The sequence below is a fragment of the Aythya fuligula genome, chromosome 23 (genome assembly GCF_009819795.1).
Source record: "Aythya fuligula isolate bAytFul2 chromosome 23, bAytFul2.pri, whole genome shotgun sequence".
NCBI lineage: Eukaryota > Metazoa > Chordata > Aves > Anseriformes > Anatidae > Aythya > Aythya fuligula.
In genome coordinates, this window is record NC_045581.1 from 3180774 (window position 1) to 3191229 (window position 10456).

At 60.4% G+C, this 10456-nt stretch overlaps 1 protein-coding gene across 1 annotated transcript; it reads left to right on the forward strand.

The window, feature by feature from the left end:
* Positions 1–1406: 1406 nt before the first annotated feature.
* Positions 1407–10456, forward strand: OPRD1 (opioid receptor delta 1). The gene is made up of 3 exons (XM_032202073.1): positions 1407–1624; positions 6247–6596; positions 7284–10456. The coding sequence occupies exons 1-3, from the start codon at positions 1407–1409 to the stop codon at positions 7814–7816; spliced, it is 1101 nt and encodes a 366-aa protein (XP_032057964.1). The 3' UTR covers positions 7817–10456.

Genomic DNA, 10456 nt, shown 5'->3' on the forward strand with positions numbered 1-10456 from the left:
GAGCTGAACTGCGTCAGAGCCGTGCACATCGGGGCCTTGCCGCGCTGCTCCGGGGCCAGGAGGCTGCTTCTGCTCCAGGAAAGTGCTCGGACACCGCGTCCCAGGGGAGCTGCATGGGCAGGACGCATCCCTCTGCCCTGCCTGGGCTCTCGGTGCCCCCTGGCAAAGCCCTCCCAGGGATGGAAGCACCCAAGGGGCTGCTGCATCCCTGCGACCCTCACTGCCAGGATGCAAAACTCAGGACCCGGTGAGGAAGCACAGATTGCACCCAGGCTGCTCGTGAGCACCCAAATTCCTCCCGTGCCCGTGGCAGCAGCAGCACAGCAGGGACGTGCATGGGGCTGCCTCCCCAGACAGCAGCCCGGGAGCTGTTTATTTCCCATCCGAACCGTGGGGTGAATGAGAAGCTGTTGATTCCCTCCCAGGTGTTTTTTGGGAAGCTTTGGCACCGCTGGCGCTTTGTGCTCGCGGAGAGCCACCCAGAATGAGAACCCATCCCCGGGGCTGGAGCAGCTGCCAGCGGTACCAGGCTTTCCCTCCACGTCCTGCAGCACCCCCCCGAGCCAAAAGGAAGCACAAAACTCCTGCCCCCTTCTTTGCAGACCTTTGCCCCCCAGCTTCCAGCACCCCCCACCCAAATCTGCCCCGTAGCATCCTCCAAGTCCCACCTTCAGCCTCCCCCAAGCCCCCACCCCGCTGCACCCCTCCCAAATCGCCCTGCAGCATCCCCCAAACCCCTCATTTCTTAAAAAACAGGGGGAGGGAAGATGGGGGGGGGGGGGGGATAAGGGAGCCCCCCCCCCTTTGCTGTCTTCCAAACAAAGGAAAACTGAAGCAGCCCCGCAGGTCGCACAGCACCCGCTGCCCCCCAGCCCCGGGGGGCGGCAGGGATCTGGGCGGGGGGGGGGGGGCAAAACCGAGGGGATGAACGAAAGGAACGGGGGGGGGACAGTAAGAACTGGGGGGGGTGCAACAAGGAGAGGGATGGGGGGGAGCATGGATCGCGTTGGGGGTGGAAAGGACCCAGAGGGGGGCAGCAAGGACTGGGGGGAGAGCAAGGACCGGGAGGGGGGGGGACAAGAACTGGGGGAGTGTAACAGGGACGGGGGGGGACACACAAGAACCGAGGGGGTGTCACAAGCACCGGGATGGAAGGAGCAGGGACAGAGGCGGGGTCGGGGGGGGGTGTAGGGATGCAGGCAGGAGCCGTGCAGAGAGGGGGGGGATACGGGGGGGGGGGTCGGCCCTGCCCGCCCCCGTCCCCACGTGGCTCGGGGCCGTTTATAGGCAGCCCCCGGCCGCCGCGCGGCTGCGGGAGGCGGCGGCGCTCGCCGGGAGCGGGGCTCGAAGCCGCGGCGCTCGGATGCGCGCAGCGGGCACGGCGCGGCCGCGGTCGCCCGTGGGCCATGGAGCTGCCCACGGAGCTCCCCACGGAGCCGGCCACGGCCTGGGTCAACGGCACCGCCTGGGTCCCCCTCCCCGGGCCCGGAGGCAACGGCACGGGGCAGCCGCGGGCCAAGGACGCCACCTCCATCCTCATCGCCATCGTCATCACGGCGCTGTACTCCGTGGTGTGCGTGGTGGGGCTGCTGGGCAACGTCCTGGTCATGTACGGCATCGTCCGGTGAGAGCAGGGGGCGGGCGAGGGTGCCGGGGGGGGCAGCGTGCACCGGGGGTGTGCGTGCACCAGGAGTCAGTGTGCAACAGGGGTGTGCGTGTAGCAGGGGTGAGTGTGCACCAGGAGCGAGTGTGCACGGTGAAAGGGATGGCCACAGGAGCGAGTGTGCACCAGGGCTGGGTGTGCACCACGTGTGAGAGAACCAGGAGTGAGTGTGCATGGGGAGTGAGTGTGCACCGGGGGTGTGCATGCACCAGGAGCGAGTGTGCACCAGGAGTGAGTGTGCACGGTGAAAGGGATGGCCACAGGAGCAAGGCTGCACCAGGGCTGGGTGTGCACCACGTGTGAGAGAACCAGGAGTGAGTGTGCATGGGGAGTGAGCGTGCACCACGGGTGTGCACAGGGTGTGAGCGTGCCCCGGGTGAGGGTGGGTGTGCCCCGGGTGCTGCCTGCGTGGCTCGCCCCCCCGCCCAGGTAGCACCGAGCTGGGTGTGCCCGGCAGGGACGTGTGTGACGTGTGTCAGGAGCACGTGTGAGCGCACACGCGTGCGTGGGGTGCCCGGGTGAGGGGGAGCCGTGCGTGTGCCCGATGCCGTGCGAGAGGCAGAACCACGGCGCGTGCACAAGGCTGCACGGGGGACGTGGGAGCCGGTGTTTGGGGGGGACGCACTCGGATGCTGCCCCCACCCCAACCACAGCCCCACCCCGGTGCCAAGTCCCCTGCCCACACCTCTTTGTCCAAGAGGAGCTGCTCGGGGCCGGATCCAGATGCTCTTACTCCACCAGCAATCTCCTCGGGAGCACGGGGGGCACCGCTGGCCAGGGGGGACCCCAGGGAAAAGCCAGGAGCGCACCAAGGGCCCCGCACACCCCTTCCCTCCCTGCTGGGGAACGGCCCCGCACTGATCCTGCCTGGGTACCAGGGGTTAACGCAGCCCCAACTGCAGTTTATAAGGAACAATAACCACAAGACCCCCGGGGCTGGCAAGAAATTCCCCATTTTTCCCCATTTCCTGCCCCCCCCAGCACACAACCACCATTGCACCAAGTCAGCACCTGGCTCCTGGGCAGGTTCCCACCCTGAAATCAGGCATGCAGCAGGGACCCACTCTCCAAACCCCGTACAAAACTAAGAGGAACAGCTCTGGGATCGAGGAGGGATGAGGAGGGCCGGCAGCGAGCAGGCTCAGCACGCAGGCGAGCCACAGGAGGTGCAGAGCATCCTCACCTGCGGAACAAAGCCAGCTCCCACCAGCTCCTCGGGCGCCTCCGCTGCCTCTTTGCAGCCCCCGAGGTGGGAAGGGAGGACGGAGAGCTGGGAACCTGGCCCCGGAAGGGATTTTTCATCCACTAAAATCATCCCTGGCCAGATAAAGCAAATTACAGTAATTGTTGCAGGCACACACGGCACGGCCGGTGTCAGGGTGAAGGATGCGTGCCGTTAGACCCCCTCCAGCCCGCTGGAGGGGAAGGAAGGCGTCTGCAAACGGAGAAGCCTTTAATGTGCAAACACCATCCTCTGTCATTTAACTCGCTAAGTAACCTGATTGCTGCACGCTGCTCACGGAGCCTGACTCACGTAGGGACCCCATCTCCATGGTTTCTGCCCCCCCGCTCGCCGCCCCGGCAGCTGACGCTGCAGTTCAGGGCGACTCCGAGGGGATGAACCATCGCCATCCTCCGAGCCCCCCGGCTGCTGCTCGCGTGCCTGGGCCCTCGTGGGGTTTCTGAGGGGCTCATCTGCATGAGAGCCCTTTTCTGAAAGCCGAGGTGGGCGCTTGGGCTCCCGAAATTGAAAGGTCTCAGAGGTCCTGGATATTTGTGCGTGTGCAACAGAGAGCAGAGGAAGGATGGAGCAACTCGCTACGTGAGCAGAGTTGCTCCCTCTTTGATTTTTTTTTTCCAGGACTGTGTTCCCCTGCTGAAGCCCACCCAATGTCCTGCAGGATCAGGCCATAAGATAGGATCGGGATCAGATGGGATCAGATTGGGATCCCAGCACGGCTTGGGATCAGACCCCTCTCCTTCCCTCCACCCCCACTGCACACCCCAAGGACCCAGCCCAGCCAAAAAATCAAACTGCTTCTTGCCCAGGGCAGCCAAAACACAAGCTCAGAGCCAGCACCCAGCCTCCCCAGCACCCTCTGACAGCAATCGCCATGCAATTAGCAGCGCATTGTCAGGGCTTTTAAAAATACCCCTGGACGTCACTGGCAGCTGCACACTCAGGCGTGCGAGTGCCCAGAGCGGACGACAGCTTCCCGTGCCCGCTGCCAGAGCATCCTTTTTCCGGGCACAGGCTTCCTAAAACCAGGCTCTTTCAGCCCAAAGTGGGTTTTTTTGGCAGCTCCAGAAGTTTTGCAAGCGGTCTCTTTTACTTGGGTGTTTGGAGAGGTTTGGGGAGCTTGCGGGGAAAGCTGGGAGCGCAGACACCGGCTCGCTCCTGCGGTACGGCTGCTGCTTCAGCCCCTTGCGCCTCACACAAGCCTCCTCTCTCCCTCCAGCCCTTCCAGATTGCTGCTTTCAAGTGCCTAACTTCCCAATCAAGGCACTCGCTTAATTGCAATGGGTTTGGCAGCCCCGGGAGCTCCATCAGCACAGGCGGCTGCAAGGCGGCACCGCGCTCTGCCTGGAGCAGCCGTGTCGTGGGCAGCCTAGGGAGAGGGCACACGATGGACCCCCCCAGTGGGTCCCAAGCCGAATCCTGTCCCCAAATCCCAGCTCTGGGGTCCTTTTGAGCCCCCCCCCCTTTGCTGCTTTGCCTCACCAGCACAGCCCCATGTGGCTGGGGAGGGGGTTGTGGCCCTGGCACAGCTGGCAGCGGGCTGCAGAAGCGCTGACCCAGCGCTGCTGAGCGCGCCTGGCAGAGCACGGCACCCACAAAGGATTTTCCACTTCACGCAGAAAGCAGAGATCAAAGAAGTGCGAATCTACCTGAAACGGCTATTTTTAGCCTAGGTGAGCCAAAAAAAAAAAAACCCACCTGATGACGACAAAAATGCTCAGGTTTTTGTTTAACCTGGAATGAAAGTTTGCGGAAAGATGCATTCACACACACAGACACACAAAAAAAAAAGACCCTGGGAAATAATACTGAACAGGACTTTTCAAGGAAATTTCAAATTCATGTTGTGTTTAAAAAAGAAATTCAAATCAGATGTTCTCCCCCCTTGGGCAAGGGGCCAGTGGCCACATGTGCTCGCTGCTATTTTCCACCAGATCCACTCCTGCAGCTCCTGGCTCCATGGGGAGCAGAACTGGGGGCCCACAGCCCCCCCGGTGGGCTCCCCTCACCCTGCTGAGCTGTGGGGATGGAGCATGGGGAAGAGCTCTGGGTCGGGATGTTACAGAGGGTACAGAGCCCCCCCCAGCAGGGCAAACCAAAGCCCTGCTGATCCTCCATGCAGCGAGCCGGTGTGCTGCTCTCCAGCCAAGCAGCATCCAAAGGAGATGGAGCCCTTCCACCCCCCCCGAATGCCTCCCCAATTTGCTCTACGCACCCAAAACACACGGCGGGGTCTTTCTACAAGCTAAGCCTGACACTCACCCAGCACCATCTCCTCCCTGCACACCAGATCCAAATTCGCTCCGGGGTCTCTGCAGTGCCGCAGCCCCCCCCTTGCTCTCAGACCACCCCCCCCCGTGCCCGCTGCAGGCAGGGCACCCAAGCACAGAGAAGCTGGCATCCAGGCCAACACTTTTGTTAATTAATTAGGCTGCATCTAAACGAGCTGGGGGCTGCGGAGGATGCTCCGAGCCACGGGGCTCGCTGCAAGGGAGCATGCGGGAAGGGCTGGAGCCGCTGGCACAGCCCTGACCCCAGCACCCCACAAACAACTGGGGGGGCTCCCAGTGAGCTGCCCCGACCCAGCCCCAGTGCATTGACCCCTGGGGACCTCCAGATTTTGGGGACCTTCTGGTCTTGGCACCCAGCTCCAGGTGTTTCTCCTACCATGGTGTGAGGAGGACCAGGGCTGGCATCCAGCAAAGGGTGCAGGCAGCGAACGGCCCCGCATCGCCCGGCTGGGCACAGCCCGACGCAGCCAGGCTTCCCCCAAAAAGCTCCCACCGAGCAGCTCCAGCCGGGCTCATGGAGCTGCTTCCAGATGGCCTGTTTCCGGGGGTAATCGATCCAATTTCTGCAAGTAAACTCAACAGGGAAACAAGCTAGATAATCACGATTTACTGGGTGGAAAATCAGATAAAGGAGGTTTCGGGAGGTAAAGGACATTGTGCAACTGATTCGGGGAAATGGAGTAAATCGATTTAATTGGAAAAGAGACTTCTCTGAAAAGCTATCCAGATTTTTTTTTTTTTTATGTATTTTTTTTTTTTTTTAACTCCTGTCAACTCCCTGGCCAGGTAATGGCTTGCATGGGAAGGGTTCCACTTGGCTTCACCCAACACAGCAGCGAGTCCCTCACCCTTCCCAAAATGGGCACATTTGCTCAGCGATACTTTTTAACCCCTCGAAACTCAATGGGAAATGAAAACAAAAAATATTTGTGGTTTCTAAAGCTTTTGGGATGGGTGGATGGCAACATCTCATCCTTAAGAGCACTGAGTGCACACCCAAGCCTTACGAGCCAGCCCCAAACCCCTGTAAGCTCCCGTCTCTGCCACCGCAGGTACACTAAGATGAAGACGGCCACCAACATCTACATCTTCAACCTGGCCCTGGCGGACGCGCTGGCCACCAGCACGCTGCCCTTCCAGAGCGCCAAGTACCTGATGGAGACGTGGCCCTTCGGGGAGCTGCTCTGCAAGGTGGTGCTCTCCATTGACTACTACAACATGTTCACCAGCATCTTCACCCTCACCATGATGAGCGTGGACCGCTACGTCGCCGTGTGCCACCCGGTCAAGGCTTTGGATTTCCGCACGCCGGCCAAGGCCAAGATCATCAACGTCTGCATCTGGGTGCTCTCCTCCGTCATCGGGGTGCCCATCATGGTCATGGCGGTCACCAAGTCGAAAGGCAAGTGGCTTTGGGGAAAGGTCCCCTCCTGGGCCATCTGTCCCGGCAAACCCAAGCCACCCGGTCCCATCCCCGGTTTGAGCTCAGTGAAGGTCACCCCTCCACGGGACCATGGAAAATTGTCATGGTGTCACTTCCCAGCTTGCCTGGGAAATGGGAAAAAGGGTTGGAAACAGCCCCAGAAGCTGTCCTGCCCCATCCCCACCTCCAGTTCCCCCAGTGCCTCTCCTCAGCTCCCGCTTCTGGGGTGCAAATCAGGTGCCTAAGCCCATGCCCAGGATTTATTGCGAAGTCCCCGGCTGGCCCACACCACGCTCAGCAGCTCCTGTTCAGTGGGGCCAGACCCTGGCTGCTAGGAAAGCTCTGAGCAGCTTGAGGAAGGGGACAGGTTCCAGCAGGTGGCACGGGGACATGTCCAGTGCTGTTGGTGGGAGGTGACAGCGTGGGGATGGCCCGGGAGGCTCTGCAGGGAACGGGTCCCTGGTACCTGCTGCATCCTTTGGGCACCCCAAGGGCTGGTGGCACAGCTCCTGGGGAATCTCTGTGAAGAGCTGGCAGGTGGGCACACATCTCCTTGTGTTTTTACCAAGGATGGAGATGCTCACAGCAGCTGAAGCAGACTATTCCCAGCAGACACTCTCTGCTCTCCTTTTTAACCCCTCTTTGACATCGTTCTCTCTCCCGCAGACGGGATGGTGCTGTGCACCCTGCAGTTTCCCGATCCTCCCATCTACTGGGACACCGTGACCAAGATCTGCGTCTTCATCTTCGCCTTCATGGTCCCCATCCTGGTCATCACCATCTGCTACGGGCTGATGATCCTGCGCCTGAAGAGCGTCCGCCTCCTCTCGGGCTCCAAGGAGAAGGACCGCAACCTGCGGCGCATCACGCGCATGGTGCTGGTGGTCGTGGCAGCCTTCATCATCTGCTGGACGCCCATCCACATCTTCGTCATCGTCTGGACGCTGGTGGACATAGACAAGAAGAACCCCTACGTGGTGGCCAGCCTGCATTTCTGCATCGCCCTGGGCTACACCAACAGCAGCCTCAACCCCGTCCTTTACGCTTTCCTGGATGAAAACTTCAAGAGGTGTTTCCGAGAGTTCTGCCTGCCCTTCCGAGCCCGCGTGGAGCAGAACAGCTTCTCCCGAGCCCGGAACACCGTGCGGGAGCAGGTCTCCACCTGCACCCCCTCCGAGGCCCGCACCAAGCCGGCATGACTAGCCGTGGGCAGCCGGTGGCGGGGCAGCGGGGGGGACGAGCTGCGCTCCGAAGTGACCCAGGTGACCACCACGGAGCTGTAGCAGCGTGCTGGCCCCGGCGTCGCTCGATGCCACCGAGACTGAAAGCATTTGGCTGCAAAGAATTTATTTTAACCCAAGATGGGGGAACGGGGACTCACCGAGCAGCAAGGAGCCATCTGCTGCGTGCCTGGAAGCATTCGGGATTTCTTTCTGCCATCACCAGCCGGTGGGAACGGCCAGAGGAAAATCCACTGGTGGCCACTGGTTTACTGGAGTCCCTCAAACTAGAACTGGCCCTGGAGGATGACTGTTGACAGTTAATATTATTGCTGTATTATTCTGAGATCTCCAAGAGCAGCCAGGGCAGCCCTGCACACGGACACGATGCCGACACCACCAGGGGCTGGAGGGGAACACGTCCCCTGCTGCCACACACCAGGGCCAAACTCCCCAGCCCCCCATCTAGCAGGGCAATGGGATACTGCTCCTCCTCCGTCAGCCTCCAAAGACATTAAGCCCAAGAAAGATTTCATTACAGGAGCAATTCGTGGGAGTTTCTCGCAGCGCTAATATGATTAGGATGGATGAGCGGTGCCGGCGCGCAGCTGGGGAGCGTGGCACATCCAGCCCCTCGTCCTCCCCGGCCCTTATAAACTCCCCGACAGTTTATAAACCCACAGATACACAAGGCAGAGTTTAGGATTTGCCACCTGCCTTCACTGTGCTGAAAATTAACCCCAGGACTGACCAGAAGCAGAGATTTTGCCATTTCATGCTCGGCACTCACCCGGATCTCCGTCCCGCTCTCCCAGCAGCAGCTCGAAGGGCACACATCCTGTGGTGGTGCTGGCCCCGGGGGCTCTGGACTGCATTTCCACTGCTAAATGCTTACAGACAGGTCCCTGGGAGCTGCAACCCTTCCTTCCTCTCACCTTCCCGCAGCCACGTCTGCGCCCATGAGGTCAAACGGCCCACAAAGGACGGGGCTCATGAGGAGCGGTAATAGCTTTTATTGGGCAAATTGATGCTACTGGAGGAAGCAGATGAGCACCCGGCTGCACCTGGGGCTCGTGGGCTGGAAGGAGAGGCTGGCTGGTGGCTCTGTTTTTTTCCAGTTGCATCAATTTAGCCTAATGAAGGCCATTACCTCCCCGGACCAGCCTTACCTTGCTGCAGAGCTGGTGCAAATTGCAGCCTTCCCGTTTGGAAGGCAGAGCCGACGAGGCAGCCGATGCAAATTTGTTTTTTCAAAGGACCAAATGGGGCAGAATTGCCCATTTGGATCTGAGATCAAGGCTCTCTGGGGCACGCAAGCAATCCGTCTCCTCTGCCACGCATCCCTCCCTGCCTGAGGAAAAGGCTCTCACACATCCCACAAGGGTGAGCCTCGGCTCCATGAGAGGAGATGCTGAGCTGTCCAGAAGCAGTTGCAGATTGCCAAATTCAGTTCTCCACCTCCTTCCCCCTTGGGGGAAGAAGCCGCAGCCCCATCTGGTGAAAAAGGCTCCTGGTGTGGAGCTGCTTTGTGCTGAGGTCCCTGCAGGAGGGGGATTCCCTGCAGGGGGGGTTGCCCCGCAGAATGGGCATCTCAGCGTAAACTCCAGGATAAGGCTAAAATCCGACTTGAGAGCTCAATTTGGGGATACTCCCAAAAAATCAGATGACCCCACATCACCATAGCCAGTGCCTCGGTGTCCCCTGGAGACACCAGTGCCAAGAGCAGAGTTCCCAAGGCAGCAGTGGCTAAACAGGGACGAGACTCTGGGTGCTGTGTCATGGGGAGGTGACCATGCAGGGGAACCATTTCCCACCCCACAGGGCTTTCTTCCCATCTGGGGAGCCCTGCCAAACTCAGCCTGCTGGAAAACACGCTGCGATGGCCTTAAAGCAGGTTAAAAGGCTCGTGGTCATTACTTTTTAAACTCACCCACGCTCTGGCAGAGCTGGAGCCAGGACGCAGCGAGAGCAGGGCGGTGCAGGAGCACGAGGAGAAATGGAAGGTGGAGGAAAAACTTAACCCTGTTTCCACCCCAGGAGCTGGGAGCTGAAAACCCCAGATGCTTACAGGGAAAGGCAGAGGTTGTTGGTGTGAATTTGTTGATAGCTTGATGTGTGCCAAGGTTTTGTCCCTGATTAGCGAAGGTTCCCCACAATGCCCCAGCTCCCGCAGTCAGGCAGCTGCAGGGGGGTCGTGGCTTTTCTCAGTTTAGGTTTTGCTGAATAAAAAGGAACACCCGTGGGGAAAAGGGACCACTGATGGCAAATGCTGCATGTGAGACTTGGGAGTGACACAGACCCGGAGCACCAACCAACTGCACCTCTCAGCAGCGCCCTGCAGGCACCCGCGGGCTGACCCTGCTTCTCACAGTGACGCCTGCCCAAAAAGCAGCCCGAGAAAGTGGGGCCCAATCCTGCCCCCGCTGGGTGCTCGGAGGGCACTCTGTGTGCTTATACATAGCCCTGTACCCGAACTCCTCTCTCTGTAGGTGCATGGAACCGAAGCGGCTCCGCGCCCCCCAGCCCCATCCCCTCTGCCCCAGCCGCGGGGCAGGGACGGTGCCGGGTCCCCTGCCCGGACCTCGACCTGCTTGAGCCACCGCCCCCAGTCCTCGTGAT

Excerpts from the sequence above, each read along its gene's own strand:
- OPRD1 (XM_032202073.1), top strand. The coding sequence starts at position 1,407 with ATGGAGCTGCCCACGGAGCTCCCCACGGAGCCGGCCACGGCCTGGGTC. Across the intron at positions 1,625-6,246 it reads GTCATGTACGGCATCGTCCG|GTACACTAAGATGAAGACGG; the intron begins GTGAGAGCAGGG and ends CTGCCACCGCAG. Across the intron at positions 6,597-7,283 it reads GGCGGTCACCAAGTCGAAAG|ACGGGATGGTGCTGTGCACC; the intron begins GCAAGTGGCTTT and ends TCTCTCCCGCAG.